This window comes from Lagopus leucura, unplaced genomic scaffold (assembly GCF_019238085.1).
Source record: "Lagopus leucura isolate 7727_CA_CO unplaced genomic scaffold, USGS_WTPT01 Super-Scaffold_741, whole genome shotgun sequence".
Classification (NCBI taxonomy): domain Eukaryota; kingdom Metazoa; phylum Chordata; class Aves; order Galliformes; family Phasianidae; genus Lagopus; species Lagopus leucura.
The window spans coordinates 10,178,261-10,201,490 of record NW_024962256.1 but is presented as its reverse complement, the minus strand read 5'-3'; the positions used below and the strand labels follow the sequence as shown (position 1 = coordinate 10,201,490).

At 47.7% G+C, this 23,230-nt stretch overlaps 2 protein-coding genes across 3 annotated transcripts in view; one reads left to right on the top strand and one right to left on the bottom strand.

Moving 5' to 3' along the window:
• Positions 1–1,675, bottom strand: part of PTPRE (protein tyrosine phosphatase receptor type E) — an 83,636-nt gene extending 81,961 nt beyond the window's left edge. The window contains exon 1 of one of the 2 annotated variants that reach the window (XM_042863800.1): positions 1,621–1,675. The gene's annotated coding sequence lies outside the window, so the exon portion shown is untranslated. The other variant, XM_042863801.1, reaches the window with a different exon arrangement.
• A 7,675-nt stretch (positions 1,676–9,350) lies between these two features.
• Positions 9,351–18,270, top strand: CLRN3 (clarin 3). Its single transcript, XM_042863888.1, has 3 exons — positions 9,351–9,657; positions 15,097–15,276; positions 17,306–18,270. The coding sequence occupies exons 1-3, from the start codon at positions 9,429–9,431 to the stop codon at positions 17,578–17,580; spliced, it is 684 nt and encodes a 227-aa protein (XP_042719822.1). The 5' UTR covers positions 9,351–9,428; the 3' UTR covers positions 17,581–18,270.
• The last annotated feature ends 4,960 nt before the right edge of the window (positions 18,271–23,230 follow it).

Here is a 23,230-nt window from a genome sequence, read left to right as displayed (position 1 = left end):
ATACAAATAAAAGGTTTACAAAACAACAGGAACATTCAAAGGGGATACAGTCAAAACCCTCCCATACTTCAAGGTGTTGAACAGCTGCCCTGCACAGCAACTTAAAGGAGGAAGGCCACTGAGCCACACAGCAGCCTGAGAACTGCTGTGCCTGCCCTAACAGCAGTGCAGCCAACAAGACTGGCCTGCAGCCGTGGTGCACAGCTGTGCAACCAACCTGAAGCACTGCTTGTCCATCTCATGAGAGAGCACACGCACTGTGAGGCAGCTGTCTTGCAATCAACGGCAATGGTTTAAAAGTGCAGCTCTCACTGTAACGATGCTCAGACCACCCTGTAAGGAAGATAGTGAGAAAATGCAAACTCTCCCAACCCAACTCCCTCTCGCTTAAAGCGGATAAACATAAACGTATCATATAGAAAAGTGGAAAAGAAAGTGAAACACTGAAGCAAACAAGGACTCAAACGTGCTAAAATAACACCTGTGCTCCACAGGCTCAGGATAGGTTGCAATAGCCTAAATATCACAGTCGTGCTGACTGAGGTATATAAAGATCTCTGGTTCTGCTAAAGGTGCCTAGGAAGCTTTTAAACAAGGAGCTCCGTGCTTATTTCTTAACTTGGTAAAACATGCTACATGCATTTACTGATACAGCATCTGTTACCCAAAGCACAGCCAGCACAGATGGCCGGTGCAACACAACGCAGCACCTGCGCCGTTCCTCTATTTGCAGGCAAAGACAAAGCAAACTGAAGGAATCAGGTGGCACAGCCGTGGCCCCCAACAGCACAAGGAGCCCCAGGTCAGCCCCAGCAGGAACAGTGACCCCAAGACCACCGTGATACAAACCATACTAGGGAGCTCCCAGTGACCCACATGGAGATCTACCCAAGATGACGCTGTGAGCTTCCAGCCGAACATCACTCATTTCCATCCAACTTCACCTCCGCATTCACGCTTAGGGGTCCTTCAAGCACATGGTGCCCATGCAAATAACAGCATTTCCCACTACAGAGCATTTCTCAATCCTCAGCCCTTATCTCTGCTTCCTGCAGCGCCGGCAGCACCTCAGAACCCAGCCAGGCCATCGCTTTTGGCATCACCCCATTACCAACCGCTGTCAAACGGGGAGAGGAGAGGAGACTCGGAGCCATCTGCTCCCCGCCAGCCCTTTCTGAAGCAGCGCAGCACATCTCCTCACCGCAGACGGTCAGAAGTTGTCCACGCGTTATTGCTGAGCTCCGGCATTATTTTTTTTTCCCCGTCTTAAGCAAAACCACAAGCGGGGCGGGGGGTTACCACCGAGGGCTTGGATTGGGATGCAAAAGACAAGCACGTTTCCACCGAAGCCTCGTGTCATTTCTCCCCCCCCCCCTCACCCCCCACATCGGCCCACGTGAAACACGAAGTTCGAGGCGGCTCAGAACCGCCGGGCAGCGGGAGGGCCGCTATCGGTACCGGCACGGACGGAGCGCGGCGCTCAGAGCGGCACTCACCGCTTCCGCACGGCCCCGCAGCCGCATCCCAACTGCGACCGCCGCGCCGCCGGAGCCCCGCACAGCCGCTATGTGAGCCCCGCCCCGCGGCTCCCACCTGCCCCCACGGACGCAGCCCGCTCACCGCCGAAGCTCCCGTCGCCTCTCAGCCCTGCCGCCGCCGCCGCCGCCGCGCTCCGCTGGCGGCTGCCGGGCCCCGGGCGCCGGACCGCGGGACGCCCTGCCGGTCTCCGGCGCTGGGCAGAGGCGGCGGCCAGGCAGGAAATTTCGCTCCGCCGCCGCCTCCCCTCAGCGGAGCCGCCTGGCGGACGCCTCCCGCATCGGCGGCTCCGCGCCGCTCACCTGAGAGAGGGCGCTGACGGCCGGCGCGCGTGGCGGCGGTGGGGCGCGTGGAGCCGCTTTCTGCTGGGAGAGGAGGGGATTCAGCTCTGAGAGCTCCGACACCCGCACGGAGTGCCTCGATCAGTGCGGGTGTTCATCCCCGGGAGTGCCTAGGACCCAGCTCCAGCCCGGTCCTGAGCCTCTGAGCTGTGAGGCTGTCCCTTCCCCTTGGCTGGGCATGCAGGACCCTTCTAGCCGTAATTAAGCTGCGTTGATTCCGTCACATGTACGCGAGGGCTTCCTTTGTTTCCCTCTTTGTTTCCCTCTTAATTCCCCACCTGGAGGGACCCTGGCACCCTCTGGGCTCCAAATCCAAGACCCACAGCCAGCCTCGTTACAGTGCTACCCACCATGAGCAGCAAGGCAGGGCAGAGGAACCCAGAATAGAAACATCAAGCTGGAAAGTAGGACAGGGAGGAAGGGATTACCGAGGGGAGGGAGAGGATCAACGAGCCCAACTTCACGCCTTGCCCTCCTTTGTCTTCAGTCCCACAAACGCTTAGTCTGGGGTACAGAGAAAAAAGAAATCTCTCCCCCAGGAGTGCCTTAAACACACACAGCTATGAGGCACTGCATGAGCTGCCCAGAAAGGTGGTGGTCCCCATCCCTGCAGGCACAAAGGGCAGGGGATGGGCTCTGAGCGCTGATGGAGGTGTGCGTGTCCCTTTGCACTGCAAGGAGTGGGACCACGTGGCCTTTAGATGTCCCTTCCAGCTCAGACATCCTGTGATTCCATGAACTTTCAAACACCCCATCTACGTGCACCGCCTTTATTTCAGTTGTACTGAAAGATATCAGACTACTGGGGATTGTAGAATACCATCAGAACAAAATACCGGTGCATCTGTGAATATCTGTGTCTGCTTAATGGTCTCATAACAATGTCCCTTTGGCACCACGATGACTGGGAAGCAGCGATTTACGGCACTAAGACCTTTCAGCAGGCCCATTTGCACAGCACCAGGAAGGCGCTGGTCTTAATGAACCCTTTGGTAGATGGAGTGGTGCAAGTCAGCAATTTCCTCGTGAGTAAATGTTTGCAAGAAATTCTGTATTAATTTGAACGACTGCTTTTATCCAGGCACTCAAATAGATGGGATTATGACACGTGCTGGGTACAATCGTGTTTTCTGATAGTGCAGAAATTAGAAATGCTGTTTTATTGTGGATCAGAAATTAATTAGTGGTGAGGAAGAAACGCGAAACTCGAGTTGTACAAGAAAGAAACAAAGATAATACATTACAGTTATTAATGCATTACCTGGGGACGAGAGGCTGATTTTATCTTCAGTTGCTGTCCTTCGATAGGACAAGGGGGAATGGTTTTCAACTGAGACAGGGGAGGTTTAGGCTGGATATTAGGAGGAAGTTTTTCCCCCAGAGGGTGTTGAGGCACTGGAACAGGTTGCCCAAGGAGGCTGTGGATGCCCCATCCCTGCAGGCATTCAAGGCCAGGCTGGATGTGGCTCTGGGCAGCCTGGGCTGGTGGGTGATGAATGATGATGAAAAGGATCAAAAGCAAGGCTGCACTGACAGGGCTCCACTGCTTTAACGTAAAATAAATGCAAGAAATTTGAAATGTTGCAGCAAAACAAAGGGAATAAGCAGCAGTTACTATGTGTTCATCCCAACGAGGCTCCAGCAGTGACTGTTCTTTGTCCGTCTTACAGCCCGCTGCTCCCCTGTCTTTTCCTCTCTCTTCATCACAAATCAACCACGTCCTCAGCACTGTCAGCTCTTTGGCAGTCAGTTCCTCCTTCCTCCCAGTGCGCTGTGAGACCTCCGGCAGCCTTCTGGCAGGACCCAGCACCCGCTGCTCACCCACAATTACAGCCACTTTGCTACTGCCTGGTGCAAAGCGACCTCCTTGGTCCAAGAGAGAGAAACCTGATGGGAAGCAGGTAATATTTTAACATCAGATGTTTATTTCAAATATCCCAGCATGATGATTGATGATCAGAGGGGTGGAACACCTCTCTGATGAAGAAAGGTTGAAGGAACTGGGCTTGTTTAGCTTGGAGAAGTCTCCTGGGAGACCTCACTGTGTCCTTGAAGTACTTGAAGGGAGCGGATAAACAGGAGGGGGAACGGCTGTTTGTGAGGGTGGATGGTGACAGGACAAGGGGGAATGGTTTTAAACTGAGACAGGGGAGGTTGAGGTTGGATATTAGGAGGAAGTTTTTCCCCCAGAGGGTGGTGAGGCACTGGCACAGGTTGCCCAAGGAGGCTGTGGATGCCCCATCCCTGCAGGCATTCGAGACCAGGCTGGATGTGGCTCTGGGCAGCCTGGGCTGCTGGTTGGTGACCTGCACACAGCAGGGGGTTGGAGCTGGATGAGCGTTGGGGTCCTTTTCAACCCAGGCCATTCTGTGATTCTTCCTGTGATTCCTTCTATAGCGAGCCTCACTGCAGTGAGGAAGACATCTATTGATAAATAATTGGCCATGGTACACTTGGGAGCAGCACAGTACATCTGGGTCTTCACCAACCCGCTGGAACTCACATTGTAAACGTGCTGGAGAAATTACAAAATCAGAGGCAGAACATCAAATAACAGATATCATTTTTATAACAGGAAATATATCTCAGGTTCAAAACACAATAAAGTCTTTAAAGTGAGAGTCATTGGACGAAGGTGTGACAATACATAACATTACAGCAGCAGCTAATTTAAGGACTTCAAAGACATTTGTCTTGGATTCTTACATTTGGAATCTAAATTTAAAGGTTTCTGGGGATATCTTTAAGTATTTGAGATGACTTGTCTTTATAATTGTTACAGAAATTGCAGTAAATGAAAGCCTGCTCTGCCAGCTCTTCCCTCCATCTCCACCTCCAGGATTTGTTCTAAACATTACATGCTTTGAAGAAGCTCTAAGTCACATTTCATTAAATAGAAAAAAATAATAATAATAAATTGAAAAGCAGTGACTGCTTCACACAAGACCAGAAAGCTTTTTCCCTGCTCTTCAACAAGCTCTATCTGACCATCCAGCTTGGAGTGTTCAGTCATGAATGGTAGCAGCTATTTGATGTCTGAAGATGTTGTTTTAAAGTTTTGTAACTGTCATCTTCTAGGGCAATTTTACCTTTTAACCCTCAGGGTTAAAGAAAAATGAAAAAAACATCTGTATGTTTTCCAAGTTTTGTTTGTTTTTTTTTAACTTCTTACTTTACTGCAATGGACAGAACTATTTTTTATCCAAGGGTTTCAAGAAGCAAACCCAGCCCTGGGCCTGAGCACCTAGCAAGTCCAATGTGGGTACAGCAAGTGGGAATACTGCTGAACATCACTTCTTCTCTACTGAGATGAAATGAGTTCAGCCATGAGGCGTTTGTGTGTCTGGGTAGCAAATACATTACAGTGATATTTGGGAGCAGCACAACTTGTGCCTGAGGATGTCAGAGGAGACAGTAGACAGCTCACTCAGATGGTGAAACTGAAGGATACTCTTTTACAGCAGGTGAACATTTTAAAACAGGATTTTTCCCATCACATTTGTGTTGATACCAACATGGTGGCTTTGGGATCTTCCTTCCTTCTTTTATATACTATGAGAGTGGTGAGGTGCTGGAGCAGCTGCCCAGAGAGGCTGTGGATGCTCCATCCCTGGAGGTGTTCAAGGCCAGGTTGGATGGGGCCCAGGGCAGCCTGGTCTAGTGTTAGATATGGAGGTTGGCAGCCCTGCATGCATCAGGGGGGTTGGAGCTTCATGATCCTTGAGGTCCCTTCCAACCCAAGCCATTCTGTGATTTATGATCCCTCCTTTTTCTCTGTCCAGGCAGAAGCCAACAGTCACTGCTCCTGGTGGCTGCTCCCAGCATGGCTGCTGCTCGCAGGGTTGGGAGCAGCACTTTCTGATACCCAGAGCCAGAAGTCAATACCTGTCCATTGCAGAGATTTAGTCATTTCTGTGAAGAAATCCAACCAGCATTTGAAACGTGTTTGTTTTTTTCCTGCAGCAGTGTTGTAAAAAGGATCAGAGCAATAGGAGAACAAAGTCGGAAGATGCAGGAGTACAAATCCACCGCACAGCAGCGCTGGGAGCAGATACACAAAATGTTGTGATCACATCCAAGTTTCCCAAACAGCTGTTGCAATAATTTGGCAGTTCAGCTGAGCTTCCGATTTCCATCTCCAGCTACAATAAAATTCATGATGCTTTACCTGATTTCCCTCAGCCAGCCCAAAAGGCATCAGCAGATTCCTATTTCCATCACCACTCAGAACGCTGGCTGCAAAGCTACCAGAAAAAAAAAAAAAAAAGAAAGAAAAATCAATCAATCTCATTCATAGTATTCTCTATTACACTTCCAGCAAGTTGTTTCAATTACCTTTTATCCAGCTTAGAAGAGGTAGAGATAATTAGTAATGCACAGCCTCCTCCTGCAGTGCTGTGCACACGTGGATGATTATTGACCCCCTTTTGGAGCCAAGAGCAGCTCAAGGACTTTGCCTTCTTAGCTCTCCTCTGCTAGACATGGAAAATGGAAAATAAAAAGGATGTAAAGGGTATGTGAGATCTGCGAGGGTGCACTGAAACAGTGGGCTCCCAGGAATACAGCGCATACCTACAGGCCAACCACGATGCTATGTTAACTTATCTCCTGACATTTTCCTGAGTGAAAGATTTAAACTAAATGTGGGATTTTGTAAACTGCCAGTGAACGCTGTTAAATGCTGCGGTTGCAGCAGAACAGATGATCTGCAGTGGCTCACCTTGAATTTTTTCTGGCTGCAGGGTATAGGTGAGCACATTGCCTGCGAGCTGCTGCACTGTGTCTGCATGGCTGGGTCCTCATTCGAGAGCATGTGTGCAGGAAGAGAAATCCATGTGAAATGTCATAACCCACCGTAGGAAAATGCCTTTGGACCAGCTGTGAGGCCATTCAGTGGTCAGCAGGGGCACAGGATATGGCCTGTCTGAATCAGCAGCAGGCTGGAACATTCCGTTCACAAATAAAACTTTCATTATATATACCTGTATATATATACATATGTTTGTTTTACAGCAGACCTAGTTGCCTGAAGCAAACTTGCACATTAATATGAGATAAATACATATTCCTCCTTTAAAAATACAAGGCTACGTGTAACGTGTATTCCACATCTCTCTGCTGTCTGCGTCCCTGTGAGTTACTCTGATTTATTTTTTTTTTGACTGCTGTGTAAGGACTGCAGCATCACTAGCTGGAGCAGAGCTGGTAAATTACTGATAGAGACACATTTTATCACAGCTGGATGAAGCCCATCTCTTTTCCCTGAAGCAGTGAGGTGTGCCATGTCAGACCGAATTTCCATGAGAGTTCCTGGTCTGGAGCAAGGCATGCTGCCATTGTAGGAGGAACCCTCCCCACGTAGAGCTATAGTTTAATCTTTAGGATTTAGCAGGAGCATGGCATTGGAAAGTGATGGTTTTGCTCTGGAAAGGTTATGAAATGCATAAATGCTTCTCAAAATACAGGAGATATTTTTATGTAGCTATGGGAAGAAAAGACACAAGCAATTGTACCAGCAACAGAGGATGGATTAACTTCAAGGTAACAAGGAAGAAAAGGGCAAATTATGGGCTCATTTACAGGGTGATTCCCCTGGCTTCAGGAGAGTTTCAACAATTTGAGCCACAAAAATTTGAGGCGAGTCCCTGAAAACTGAGAATAATTGAATAAGATCTTTAAGAAAGGAACTACACGTTATGCCTTGCAGCCCTGTTGCTCAGCTTGCCTATATTGGGTTCTCTCAAGTCTGCCAAAGGAGGTGCTGAAAAAGCACTCCCTCAACTTCAATACCAGGACAAATATTAATATTTCAATATTTATCTTTTAAATGTATTTCATAGTGGGTCAAGCAGCACAGCTGAACCAGGGCAGAAATTTTCTACTGCCTGTGCTTCACCCAGTAAAGGGAGAAGCTCTCTGGGAAAGGATCACTCACTCCTCCCCAGCAGCATGGACCAAAGGGTGGTGAAAATGGACAGACAGACCCAGAGTGGTGATCATAAGGAAGTTTATCCATCCTTCTGTGGTTAAAATTTAACTGAAGGTCTACGAAGAAAATGGAAGGCAGGTCTCCTGTTCCTCATTTGTTTAGAAGGGCTGAAATCTTCCCTTGGGTCTCCAGTGCTTAAAGCATGCATGCACTCAAAGTTTGACTGTCTATGAAGTATATGCAAGGTACATAAACAAAATGTATATGTTCATAAAAGGAATGACATCAAAAGTATCCTTTAAATCCCATATAAAATAAAAATACACATGAGACCGTATCACACAGAAGACCAGCAGTACATCTCAGAAATAAAATGCATTGATTTCAAACTTGACTTCCACTGTAATGTTTCTCCTGCTGAATCGCCCAGGGCAGATTTCCTTCTGTATTGCCTCCTTTACACATTCACCAGCCCACTGAAATGAATCCCTCTTTAAGGTGTTTGTTTCCTCCCTGTAGAGCAGTTAGGCAACCAGCAAATAATGCATATTTCATGTCTGAGCTGAACAAGAGCTGAAGGCTGAAAGCCCCATTGGTAAAGTGCAATCAAAGATCATTACACATCTAAAGCAAGTGATGCTTAGAGAAATTGACTGGAACTTAACAGAGCCCAAACAAGCAAAGAAACAACAACAACAACAAAAAACGAGGAAGAGGGAATAGGTATTGTATGAAAACATATGGAGTTTAATAAAGATGTACAGCTTTTCCTTAGGAAAAAAATAATTTTTTGATACGACACAGAAAATCCTTCACCCTGAAATGGCCCAGAGCAGCCCAGTCCTGTCACAGGGAGCATCAAGAATGTAAGAGGTCCCAAAAGTGGAGTGCAGCTGTTAAGGAAGCAGGGAGTCAGCAGAGCAAAGGAACACTCACCCATCTTCACTGTAAGAAATCAGAATCTATCGCTTGCTTCCAAAGGGATCTGGGTGTGGAGCTAGCAAAAATTGTTTCCAGACCAAGTACCGACCTTCCAGAAGAAAACACAGGAATACAATCACAGGGCCATGGCAGTTGGAAAATACCTTTCAGATCCTCAAATCCAACCCCAGACCACCACTGTGCCACACGCCCGTGGTTCTGGAACACCTCCAGGATGCTGATCCCACCACTCCCTGGGCAGCCTGTGCCGGTGCAAGAACAATTTTTTCCTGATGCCCAAGCTGAACCTCCCCCGGTGCCATTCGAGGCCATGACCTATCACTAGTTAACCTGGGAGAAGAGAAATCCAGGAAATGTGGTCAGGGAGTTCCGTTTGGGCTCCAGAATTGCTCGGGGGGGGGGGGGGAGCTGTGGGAATTCCCTCTTTGGGCGCTGAGTCACGTCCTGGCAGCAGCAGCTCCCTCCCCTCCACGTCAGGGGTGTTTGGGTACAGCCATGGTAACGCCTCTTCTCCAGACCAAAGTTCAGTTATTTTTCATTTTTATGACTTCTGCTGCCTGCTTAAAGTTTACCAGGATAACTTTCAGAGCAGGTTCCAGGGAGCAAAGGGAGGAACAACCGTATGCCCAACAGGGCCGAAGGGAAGGAAATCTGAACCTGTGGAAAATCTGCCAGCCAAAATGCCAACCAGACAGAAAACACTGATGTACGGAGGTGCTTTTTTCACCAGCATTGCATCTTTCGTCATCATTTGTGCCGTTCTGGGAACGCAGGGGTGGATGAACAGTGAGGTCCGATTCTCTGGAGGGAACTCTACCACTACTGTCAGCCTCACGTATGGGCTCTTTCAAGTGACCTGTGCTCAGGTCATCAACTCCGGGCTGCAGATCTCAGCTAGCAATTTCCAAGGTAAGGAGTAGTGCACGGCGCTGGGTGCCAGCCTGGGTAGCACCAGGGGTACAGGAACAGCCCTTCTTCCTTCATCTACAGCTGTAAGACCTTCAGTGAGAACCTCAGAGAAGCTTAGGTTGGGTATTAGGAAAAACTCCAAAAGACTGAGGATGCACTGGTACAGCTGTCCAGGGAATGGGGGGCCCTTGTCCCTGCAGGGGGCTCCAGAACCACAGGGATGTGGCATTGAGGGATGTGGGCATGGGGGGGGGGGGTGGGTTGGGTTGGCTTGTGGGATCTGAGAGGTCTTTCCAACCCAAATAACCCCCCCTATGGTTCCATTCAGGGACATGGTTTGTGTGCATGGCGCAGGCGGGGTGGGATTGGATGTGAGGGGCTTAGAGGCCTTTTCCAACCTTAATGAAATTACCCATGAAAATATCTACAAACTGCCTCAAGGATTTGAAGTGGTATAAAATAAAACCCAAGAAAGGCAGTCAGATGCTGAAGTGTTGCTACCAATGGCAACTTCTGATGATGTGTGGCCTTAGCCAGTGCCTCCAAAGGAGGAAACAATACAGGATCAGAGTTTGTGTCAAACAGATTTTAATTTTCAGAAGCTTTCAGCGACAAACAGGAATGCAACACTCTATTAGCATTTCATTAAAGGCTTACAAAACTAATTTGGCTTCCTTTAAATTTCATTATGTTAAATTAATCGTTTGATTTAAAACGTTTCGCCTGCCTATGATCAAATTAGCATCATTTGTATAGAGAAAGGTTCTGAAATCGCTGAAGGGAGAAGAGCAAAACACGTAAAGATAATTTAGATAGAGATGGTGTTTATGTATCTGGCAGACCTGCACTTAAAGGAAAATACTCGTTTTATTTCTTCTTTCAAGAGAACCCCATCCCATTTCTAAGTGATGCTATTAAACTAAAGCATGTCGTGTTTCAAAACCTATCCTTTCTCATTTCTTTTAACCACTCATCTGTGAAGTAAGCATTATGACATAGCTTGTCATCTTTTATAAGGCCCTCACCAAAGGCACAGGTGAGATGACACCTTTTCCAGGTGGCTCTTTGTCTCCAAGATTTTGGACTGAGGTTCTTAAATAGCACAAAAAGCTGTAGGCTGTTCATATTTTGTTGTTATGTAGCCCAGTTTTATTTATTTCTGTATTTATTTTCTGCATTTGCAGTTCTCAGTATTTATCCTCAGTGGTAAAATTAAGAGCAGAAGGAGAAAAATAATAAAAATAGTTGAATAGTTACAAAGAGAAGAATTGAGAGACAAGGGAAGAGAGATGCTACGTGGGAAAAAATAAAGGTAAAAAATTAGGGGAAAAAAGAATAGGGCTCACCTAGCAAGACCTTGGAGAAAGGTATTACAGAAGTGTGAAAAACTTTAGTATGAGAAAGCAAGCATGAGAAAAAGCAAAACAGCAACAAGAGGTGATGCATACCAAATGCAACCACAGGCTGCATACTGATCTCAGTTCAGCACAACTACCTCTGTGCACAAGGACTGTGCTGACATTAACAGAAATATTCATAAAAGCCCAAGTTAGCAAAGTCTGGACACTGCTGCAAAGCACAAGGATTTGCGCTCATTTTCTGGCTTTGAATCACAACACTCACACGAGCACATGTGAAAGAGCAGAGAAGGCAGTCAGTAGAAACACTGCTGTCTTTTGGCAGAGTAGGTCAAATAGCTTTGAAACCTGAAGAAGGCTTTCTGGTTTTATTGGTAGGCTGTGAGATGTCCCACCACCAGGAGCAGACAAACCCTCGCAGGCAGAGCACAGCTGATCTAAACACCCTCATGGTTCCCAGCTCTTTCCCACCTGAATTTACTATGAAAATTACACCTGAGGCACCCAAATTAGCAATGTGACAGAGCTGTACTGTGGATGTCAGTTCACATTGCAATGATTACGTTGCAGTGAAAAAGCTGAGTGCAGCAGCATTCCTAACAGAGTATATACTGAGGTCAGTGCCCAACAGCTGTTAAATCACAAGTCATTCAGACTCGTTTTCTTCTGTCATATCAGAATAACCAAAGTAGTTTTAGAAAAACAAATATGCATTTACAACAATAGCTTATATAAGATTATACCTGCCCACACCAGGTGGCTCAGGCACTACACCTTGCTCCATCCAGGTGTGTTCTTCCTGATTTGAGTAGGGTGCTGCATGAAAGCAGGACTCTGCCCATGGAGAGCTGGGCAGGGCCAGCAGAGGATGCAGGCTGGCAGGAGTTTGGGGCGTGCTTTGCCTTTGCCTGTAAAGCAATGAATTCAACCAAACCCCAGGGCCTGGGTACTGCCAAGCATCCCATCAGTTCTTTGCACGTCCACATACAGGTTAGTCATCACTATAGTTTGTCTTCCTTCAGATTTAAATTTTTGGGCTCATCGTTTAGGAAGCGTCATCACAGTTCTCACGCGCACACCACTTATAGATGGATAAATCAATTGAGCTTCAGGAGCTGCTTGTTGTTTCCAACAGCTGCTGAGAAGATGCTTCCTGAGTACTCTAAATATGGACATGCCTGCATCCCTCACTAGCTACATCAGGCATGTCTCCAAGACAAAATGAGCTCATTTAAAATTAATGCTTAGGTCCTATACTAGACACGATTGTCACGCTTTGTATTAAGTAGGATTCTGTGCATTCTTAAAACAGGAGAAATACTTCACAGACCTGCATGCATACTGATTTTAAATTGAAATCATAGAATGGCCTGGATTGCAAAGCACCACAATGCTCATCCAGCTCCAACCCCTGCTGTGTGCAGGTCACCAACCAGCAGCCCAGGCTGCCCAGAGCCACATCCAGCCTGGCCTTGAATGCCTGCAGGGATGGAGCATCCACAGCCTCCTTGGGCAACCTTTACCTATAGGAACATAGCAAGTAGTCTGTCCCAAGACGGTAGGATTTCTCTCATTTGACACTGAGCCTTTGCAAAGGCAATATTATCATTTGGATACCATACCATCAAAAAGAAATTCAGAGCCTAAAGGTGAAAGACAGAAAAAGAAATACAGGCTGTACAAGCACACAGTGCATGATGGATAAGCTTAACAAAGCAACAAAACATCAGGGCTGCTCCAGAGGCCCTGGGGATGCTCAGAACCTGGCCAAACACAGATATTATCTAACAACTTCAATCCCTAGAGCCTCCATCAGCTCCTTTAAAGATTCACCTCGGAAAGGAACCACCTTTTCTTGCAGCAGTGACAGCTGTGCTGGTTTCCAAGTCAGACCCACAGAGCAGTGAGCAAGGTGCAGAGGCGCACCCAGAGCCCAGCAATCAGCAGCACTCCAGGAAGTCTCAGAAGTTCACTATGGCACAGAGGAATTGATTTGTTTTCTACCTTTTAAAATACAGAACAAATGCTTGAATTCTACTGGCACTTACATATTCAGCAAAGTTCTGATCAGCTTCCAGATCCTTGGTGGGACCCTGTGCCAAGCGGAAAGTTTGGGAAATTGAATCTGACTGTATGAGAGTTACAGACAAGGAAAAGGAGGTTCAGGGAAATATGAAAGACTTGGTGGAGGCACAGCCCTCTGCTTTCGTTCTGCACTCAGGCTGTTCTACCCTGACACGGGGTATTTCTGTCACATTCAAGCAGATCAGCTGCCGGAGAATCCTCTAGTTTGCACAGCCTGTCTTGTTTGGAAAAATGTCTGCTGACAAGAAAGTTGCATTTTATTTCAAACCTTCTGCAGCTCTGTGGTGCTGCAGGAATGCTTGCAACAGGTGGAGTCTGGCAGAAGTGCATCCCCTGAGTGGTGGCTTGCCGTTAGGACAAAAGGAGTGCAATGAGGGGGGGCAGCCGTCAGCTCTGGGAATGTTCCCAGGGATAAAATTAAGGAAGGCTGCCAGAAGGAAATCATACACAGCTGTCTGCTTCAGGCCCAAGCGTGTTTCTTGTGGTAGGCAACAGCCAGCAGCATTAAGGCTGCTTCAGCACACGCACCAGCACAGCTCTGCTGTGCTCACCTCCATTTCCTTGAGCAATGCCTCCTGCATGCCTGTTTTTCCCTTTCTTCTAGCAGAATTGCTTAAATCTGCATCTCATTTCCATAACGCATCCTTACCTGCCATTTGTTCAAACCGAAATTAACTTCTACTAAAAATAAAACATTAAATGAGATGAAAGCTCTCCTTTTAATTTATTTCCAGCAGCTCTTCTTTTTGCTCTGAATGTTTATTTTCCTTTTATGGCTGTTTATTACGGTTTTGTTCTCTTTACTGCTATGATTCCCCCAAACTACATGCTAGCTGAACACTGCAGTAAGGGCTTTGCATGAAGAGCAGCACAGAGGGGAAGTTTCCCTGCAGATGGCCGTCTATCACAACGCCTTTTTGAGCAGAGCATGACAACGCTGATGTCAGATCTGTTGTAGGTTCAGGCAGCCTCAGGCACATTACAGTTGCCTTCTCAAGCTTTAAATTGAAAGGAGGATACTATATTTCAGTGTAGCTCTGCTGCAATGGCACTTTGAGTATGCTGCGTTATCTGCATAGGTATCAAATAACTGGAAGGATGTAGGTAAAACAATAAAACTGATTACAGTCCTGAAGAGACTGACTGCACGTACCAAGAGCATTGGGCTGGCCATGCACACAGCTACAGAAACAGCAACAGCCTGCACAGGAGGACTGCAGCAAGCTGGAGCACGGGGCAGAGGTGCAAACCGTGAGCTTCCTTGTGTGTGGGTTTGGAGAGCCCTGAGATGCACTCATCCTCCCTGATAACAAAAAGCAGGAGCTGCTTCTTTCCTTCAAAAGAGGGCAGAAGACACTTTCCCCAGCCTTACTTCTTCCTGTGGGATGAGGCAAGAGGTAGATGGGAGGTGTAACAGGATATGAGCACCAGCCCAATGCCCAGCCTGTCTCATCCATCCGTTCATGGCTGCACTTGGGCATGTTTGTCCTACAAACACATCTGGCTGGCTGGACTTTTAGGGGCTGTTTTCCCTGGTCAGATTTATCCACACGAGAGGATAGCTGGTGCACTGAAAGGAAATAATCTGCAGTGGAAACCAAGTTTTAAATCACCAGACTTAGAATGTTTGTAGAGCCAGCAGGGATGAGATGATGGGCAGGAGCAGTGAGCTTCCTGGCAGGCTTAGCATGGAATTTCTGCCTGGCCTTGTCGAGATGAAACATTCTCAGAAACATTAAGGAAGAGAAGCTTGCTACCTAACCCACAGGTTTCTGTGCCAGTTGGATTAGTAGGCATGCACTTTTTTCAGGCTAAGATACCTCCATCCCATTGCAGATTTGGGCTTATATGCTGCAGCCAAACCTACTGCTCCTGCTGCATCTCTACAGCTCAACCAAATCTCTGGTTGTTAGCTTTTAATTACAATTAACTAGGTGTCAGTAAGCCTTGACCTGCTGGGCACATTTAAACACTCTGGGCACCTTCTCTCTCCCAGTTGCAGATGGTCTGAGCAGCAGTGGAACGAAAGGCATCAACACGGCCATCATCGTGCTTCTGGTTCTCATCTTGCTGAGCTCCCTCCTGAGCTCTGGCTTTACGTGCACCAACACTGTGACCAACCCCTACCAGACCTTCCTGGGACCCATTGGAGTCTATACCTGGAATGCCATCAGTGGTGAGTAACGTGTCCACGTTGACCACTTTGTGCCCACCATACAGAAAACTCCATATTCCCATTAAGAAATATTTATAAAATGGAACAACTGAAAACATGTTCATAGGATTGAGTTGGAAGGGATCTCTAAAGGCCATCTGGTCCAACCTCCCTGCACTGAACAGGGACGCCCACAGCTCCGTCAGGTCCTCAGAGCTCCATCCAGCCTGACCTTGGGTGTCTGCAGGTCAGGGCACCACCACCTCTCTGAGAAACCTGTGCCAGCTGTTCAGCTAGCTTTATTTTTAACCATATCTACTAGGGATATCTGAAAATTAGCTTAACTACTGATCGAGCAGCACCATTAGCCTGTAGGAGGCTGGATTTTCTGGCAGCAAAGTGGAAGAGCCCCAGCAGGTGCAGAATCACTTCATGCATGACACACACCGAGGAGAATAGAATAAGCTAATAAATCATAGAATGGCCTGGGTTGCAAAGGAGCACAATGCTCATCCAGTTCCAACCCCCTGCTGTGTGCAGGTCACCAACCAGCAGCCCAGGCTGCCCAGAGCCACATCCAGCCTGGCCTTGAATGCCTGCAGGGATGGGGCATCCACAGCCTCCTTGGGCAACCTGTGCCAGTGCCTCACCACCCTCTGGGTGAATGCAGAATCAAAGCAGAACTGAGAAGTGTCCCTATTGGATGTGACTACAGAGCAATTTGTAACCCCTTAAAGATTCTGTGCCACTATTTCATGCTATTTATAGCATAACATTTCCTGGGTTACCTGTGAAATAGTCCTCTAAGGTCTCATCAATAGGATGGACTACAGCTTTGTTTCTGAAACATATGTTGAACCAGATACATCTAAAACAGCACTAACATCAAAGGGAAGATGGACAGAAGGCCTGAGTCACAGTAAAATGCATTTCATTGTCTTAAAAAGCACTTGTGGAGATCAAAATATGCTTCAACTTTCCCTAAACAGGAAAAAAGATGGTGGAGATGCTGAGTTTCAGAGCCATGAACTCTGCCAAACAGCTCCCGGGGGCACAGCCCCCATCCCCTTGCAGCTGGCTCCTAACACACCTTGCTGCAGTTGCAGTCTGTAAGCCTTGACCCAAAATGGAAGAATTATGGGATTGCCAAACTAAGTGTTAATGAGAAAGTAACCCACACGTTGGCTGAGGATCGCCGTTACTTTTTACAGCCCTCTAAGAGCTGTGACCTGGAAGCTGATTTTGCCACGGGCATATTTGGATGAAAAAATCACGCATCGTTTGACGTGTATCTTGAAGGCTCTTAATCTTTGTACCAGATGGCCTGAAATCCCCACGTCCTCCCTGCTAAATCCCGACCCAATGTCAGCAGGAGCACTGGTAACACGGTGTGCCTGGAGGGAAGGGGGGGAATACTTTCACCAGTGCCCATTTGTTATATCTCTGCTTGCACTGCGAGAGCAAGGAAATAAAAGCAGTATTTGGTTCCATGTCCAAGTGGCAGAACTCGACGTACGTTAAGGAGGCTGTGGGAAATAGGTACAGATCCAGTAAGAGATCTCATTTTGGCTCATCACAGTCACTGAAAAGGCTGGGGAGGAAAGAACCCCAGGATGCTAAGCCCAAGCTATTTCACAGAGCTCTGCCAACTCCAAGCCCATAGCAGGTTGCTTGGGGTCTCATCCACTTGTTATACCACATATCCCATGAATTTGGGGTCATATCAAGTGGCCACCTCAAGTCACTTGAGGAGTGAATATATTATATGCATCAGCACTAAACTCAGTGAAAAAAATAACATTAAATGACTTTAGCTAAGGATAGCCAGCACGAATCCATTAATTTTAGCAGAAGGCAGTTACCAATAGCACTGGGCACTGACATCCTCAGGTTTTAACGACAGAAAATACTGGATCGTATGTGTTCTGCAGGCACCCACACTAACTTAGGGAGAATATTATTAAGTAGCGACTTACAGAGCTACTCAGCACAAGTATTTCTAACATAATACTACAGACCCACCTCTAAAACTCATGCTTTTACTTTGCAGGAATCCTCACGCTTTTGGTCATGATACTTTTTCCCGTGAACGTGGAAGGCAATGACATGTCTGTGGAGTTGGCCATCAAATGTATTTCTCTGTCACTGACACACAGTGGATCTGAACACAGGTATGAGTACTCCTACTGGATCCTGCTGCTCAGCATCGTTTTCAACATCGTTACTATTATTATCATCTATTTCTATGACCATGCAAGATATTCTAAGAAGAAAGAACAGGAAAGGCCGATTGAAAACGCATCAAAAGACGTCATTCTGTTTTAAGGACATCACCAAAAAGAGGGTCTAAAATAAAATGGCTGCTTAATATGGACAATCCCAGCTGATCTTTTGTGTTCAGATTGAAGTTATGTGCATAGCTCGATTAACAAAACAGCCTGTTGCTTCTTCAAAGCAGATTGATTTTACTCTTCTGATGAAAGATGTTGGGTAACATCTATCAGCTCCCATTGGAAATATGCTGCCTGAGCACTTCTGAGCAGAAGCACTCAACACCAGCACCTGCCTGCAGGATGAACTACTGCTTGTAGCCAGAGGGATCAGCAGAAACTCTCCCCTAAAAGGAAAGGGGCACTAAGAGCCACCAAGCCCCACATGCCTGAGAGGCTGCTACAGCCACGGCCCAGGCTTGGAAAGCCATAGCACAAAGGACTCAGGGCCAGCTCACTTCTTCATACCCCACGGTTGCCTTTCTGAGTGCCCCACGAAGCTCCCACCTCCTGGACCTGTTGTAACACAGAGCAGGGCTGCCGTGGCTGCCATGGGTGTGTGTTACTGTGAATGCATCGCTGCCCATCGGGTGCAGGCAATGGGAAGATTGAAGGCATTGCATCCATCATGCATGCAGTCTGGGATCCAAGGGCAGGACAGTACTAAACCATGCAGAGCAGCCAGCACTTTCTGCTCCTCCTCTCCTACCTCTGCAGCTATAAGAACAATGCTTTATTGCACATGCTTGGCATCTGTCCTATGATGCAAGAGATGCTCACAGGTGAAGTAAAGCATCTCTAGGAGGAGATGCAATGCAAGAGGTGACCTCTCACTATTTATGTCACAAAAAATAAAGCTTCAGGATTAAAGCATTATGCTTTTCACAGCTTTGCTCTTTCAAAGCAGCCAAAAAGGAGGGTTTTAAGCATTTATACCCAAGCATTATGAGGGCAGAGCAAAGAAACACAGAACAGGGTTTGTAGGACCTGTGGAATGGGATAGCTCAGTGCCATGAGAGCCGTTATCCGCTCTCTCTGACAAGAACCATGCCTAGAACGACTTTCCCTGCTGTAAACATTTCAGTTCAAGTATCAGATGTTTTGCACCCACGAGCTAAGCTGGCAGCAAGTCAAACATTTGCCAGTTTTGCTTTGGCTGCAAAATTTTTCACACGGTTTCAGCGTGCATCTGCCAGTGTTGCGCCACGCCAGCACCCATCAGGCAGCGCACTTACGCTGCCATCAGGCACTTGCTTGGAGAGCAGTGAAGTCGGTGGAACAGAGCAGGGTCAGAGGCGGCTCCTGCTGGGCGAAGGAGCGGCTCGGCATCGCTCTGTTGTGCAGAGCTGCTGCCCGCAGGGTGCTGGGGCGTGGGAAGGAGTGCTGCTGTCTGCAAGGAGACAGGTGGTTCAGGTATCCATTTCCTGAAGAGAAGCTTCATAAGAGGAGATGGAGCAGGGGCTGACACTGCACTGCTACAGAGGAAGGAAAAAAGAGAATGCAACACAAACCAGCCTTGTGTTTTGCTTTTAGGGTATAAAAAAGGAATGAGTCTGGCTCCTGCCAGCCAGCCAGAATTGAAATGAATGGAGCTGTTCAGTACATTCCTTCTCCTAACAAGAGCAGATTTTGGCAGTTACCCTTAGGTAAAGAAGCAAAGGGCACGGACTGTCGGCACCAAGTTCCCACCTTATCTAAACAGAGTAGCTTTACCCATTCATCACTTGCCAGCAGTGGACGTGCAGTGCCAAGGGAAAGAGTGAGGCGAATCCTGGCCCTGCAGCCAGGGTTGTTTGACAGCAAGTGATTGCCACAGCAGCTCTGCTTCCTACTTCCCCCAAATCTCTTCTAGCCCTATGCTTCACTCAAAGTTTCACCCTACGGAGGAGTTCTGCTGCAGAGCTGCCAAAAAGCAGCAGCTTTTACCTTGGAAAACACACAAGCTGCTGAACACGCAGTAAATTACCGATGACCTGAACAATTAGCAGCCACAGAAAAGAGTCGATAACACACAGAGTAACGCCTGGTGCTGGCACCTCCTTGTGACAGCGTGGTCAGAGCCCTCGGCAGCAGGAAGCAGAGCACAGCAGTGCTGTTCAGTGCTGCTATCAGCCGCAGCACAGCCCATAAAACCAATTCCTGTCCCCCAGGAGCAGTTCTACTAAAGAGCCATCTGACTCGTGCTATTTAAAAGCACGGGGAAACTGCCAGAATTAACCATCACCATTCTAAATCGAGAGCCAAACCACCAGCACGGTAATGGCTTTTATTACAGAAGTGTCAGAATTGAAAGTCAGTATCACCCTTCTGGCCGTATGGGGCAGAGCTCCAAACCAGCACGGGCTGAGGTGGCAGCATGTCCACAAGATGTCAGATCTGGTCACACGGATGGGGATAAGTGCACAGCCACAGCTTTTTCTACAGGTGTCTCCTCTGCAAATGAGAAATGAGACTTATGAAATCTATTTGAGTATAAAGGCAGCTTGAGGAATTTTTGTATGAAAATGGACAGCATGAGAGAGTGCCCTCGCAGGCACACACATCATGTGTGGGTCCCAGCTGCAGCCAGCACCAAGTGGGGCAGATGGCATCTGCAGGGGAGCTCTGCAGGGAACCCCAAGCAGAGCAATACCCACTTGGAGAGATGCACTGCAAGCATTCAAATCTTCCATCTGATCTGAATTTAAGCGTCCTTCTTCTGGATGTTCCTGAACAAAAGCGGCTCAGAACCCACTTTTTTCTAGGTGATGGGATCTGTGTGGTGACAGACACTCCTATGAGTTACACTGATGCTCCTCAGGGAACTGGGCTACGGGCAGCAAAGTGCTGCTGCAGAACACTGTGATGTTTGCAGCCAAGCTGTGCTGAAGCAGGGCTCACTGACAACACACGGAACACTTCCATATTTTTGCTTTTAGAGGAAACATCACCCCTTTGGACTCCTAAAATTTGTGTCAACTGACACGATGCATTTACACTCAGTTAAAACCCTGTCCCCAGATTTGGTATTATTAGCATATCAGTCACTGACCTGTGGGAGGGTGACCCATCACCTGCACCACAACCCATTCCTGCCCACAGATGCACGCCGCAGACACCAGCAGTGGGACATTGCCATGACACACACACACCTCACACTCACTGAGACACAGTGCCACACAGCACATCTCAGAAAGCACAAAGTTCTGCTTTTGGAGACCAGCCCCACAGAGCTGGTGCACAACAGCACACCAAAACGCAGGCTTGTCTGCTCCACCTATCGTTCAAAACACTGGAAATCCCCAGGTATATCAGGAGCGACTATCCCCCTATCCAGCCCCGGGTCGGGGAGGGCCAGCTGGGCTTCTCTCTGAGCCTCTCAGACCTTTGGAGGGGGCTCCTCTCAGCCCCTTCCCCGCTGTGTGCCTCGGAAGCCATAAGAGGGCAGCAGTCCCCTTCCCAGCCTCAAATACTGCCTTTATTCCCCCTCTTCCGTAGAAGAAAATAGAAAACCTTCCATCAGCATCGTCCTTACGTATACGTTTATTTCACCTGCTCTGCTAAGATACAGATAACAACGGAAACGTTGATCCTAGGTGCTTTACTGAGCCCTCCCCGCATCTGTGGATGCTCTGAAAAGGAGCACAGCAATGCACGGACTAAAGGCTCATTTGTAGAGGACTGGTTGAAAAGGCTGAAACAGAAAATACAGTTTCATACAGCCTCCATCTTCAGAGTAAAAGCTTGATCTTCCATTGCTTGTATCCCAGTGCTCCATCAGACTGATGGGACTCTTTGGGCAGAGGGTTTGCCATTCAGAGTAGGGAAACCAGTGATGAGATGTGACAGGACAGGGCAATATATCAACATGCTGGTGCTCAGTCTGTCTAGAGCCTCCAGGTAACTGTCAGTGCTAATAAAGCACTCAGAGATGGATGATATTCTAATTACGAGAACTTCTAAAGGAAGTCACTAGTTATAACAAAAATACAGCTTAATTTCCTAATAGCTTTGGGGCTCAGTATACATATCGCTGTCTCCTGCCCACAATCCAGGTAGGTGCAGAGTTTCTGCCCTTCTTAGTGAGTGTTAAGTCTCCATTTACGGAGTGCCATGATGAAGGGACACAGCATTGATGCTGTCTCTCATAAATCCCCATAGGTAAGCATGGGAAGAGTGGGACAGGTGAGTGGGCAGCAATGGGGACGAAGACCTGGCCGCCTGGCAGAGCTCAGAAGGTTCTCTAATGGCCCCATCCACCACCTCATCACTGCCAGCATTGCCAGAGCTCTGAGTTGCACCTTCTAGAGCCACAAACCACTTCTTCGAGGCTTTTCCCAAATCTTAACACAACTTTTACTCTTTCTGAGGGAGAAGGCTGTTAATGCCCCACGACTGAGGTCTGAACTGCTGTGCCTGCGCCGGGAAAAGCACTTCTGCCGACTTTATGCAAGCAGTTGGAAAGAATGGGAACCTTCATCGACTTTAGGGAGGTTTGGATCAAGCTGTGAACCAATTAACATGACAACGATTGGGAAATTCTTCGTGTTTATCCTGCAAGCTGAAGCTGATGGGGATCAAAATATCCTCACTAATCTCTTCCTCCCTTCAGCAACCTCCTTTAAAGAGGAGAGAACGTGGATTAGAGACTCCAGAGCAGTTGTTGCTTCAACCATTAAGTTCTCCAGTTCTCTCGTGCGTGTTCTGAAGTGGGGGGGGGGGGGAAGAGAAGGGGGGAAGGCACTAAAAGAATTCCTACATTAAAGTCATCTAAACACTAAGCATTAGGCACCTCTGTGTAGATATCATATCTAGTACTGGACCAGGCTGCCCAGGGCCCCATCCAACCTGGCCTTGAGCTCCTCTAGGGATGGGTTATCTGCTGCATCTGATGGTGTGAGCAAGCCCCCAGCCAGCAAGGGGGAACAAAGCAGAAGCCACACTAAGCATGCACAGGGATAAAAGTGCTGCCCAGTAACATCAGTCAAGGCAGAGCAGCCTGGCAAAACACACCTCTCAAGTAACACTTTAATTGATAAATGTTGCTCAGGCCATAAATTACCATTTTCCTGGCATGACATTTTACCTGCAACATAGCTGTAGAGGCTGATGAGAAGAAAACTGACAATACATATTCATCCATCTTCATTTGTCTTTTGTGAGCAATGGAACACCATTAGGGGCCGTTTCAGAGCATCAGCCTTTAGTACCTGATACCTTCTTGGAGGTGACTCACCCCCATCCTTCCCCTCACCCCGCTGCCCCTACTCCTGGCACCATGCTCCAGTGACCCAAGTTCCTTCAAAATAAGGCACATTTAGTCATAGAATCACAGAATGGCCTGGGTTGAAAAGGAGCACAATGCTCATCCAGCTCCAACCCCCTGCTGTGTGCAGGTCACCAACCAGCAGCCCAGGCTGCCCAGAGCCACATCCAGCCTGGCCTTGAATGCCTGCAGGGATGGGGCATCCACAACCTCCTTGGGCAACCTGTTCCAACCCATTCCTCCAACAGAAATCACAGAATTGTAGGGGTTGGAAGGGACCTCCAGAGATCATCGAGTCCAAGCCCCCTTCCAAAGCAGGTTCCCTACACCAGGTTGCAAATAAGTATACCATGGAAGAATAGAGAAATAACAACACAAGAAGATGTCATCCAAAACAAAGCCTAAATGTGTATACCTGTTAAGTTTTAAATGCAGTTTGCAGCCTCTTGTTACCAATACC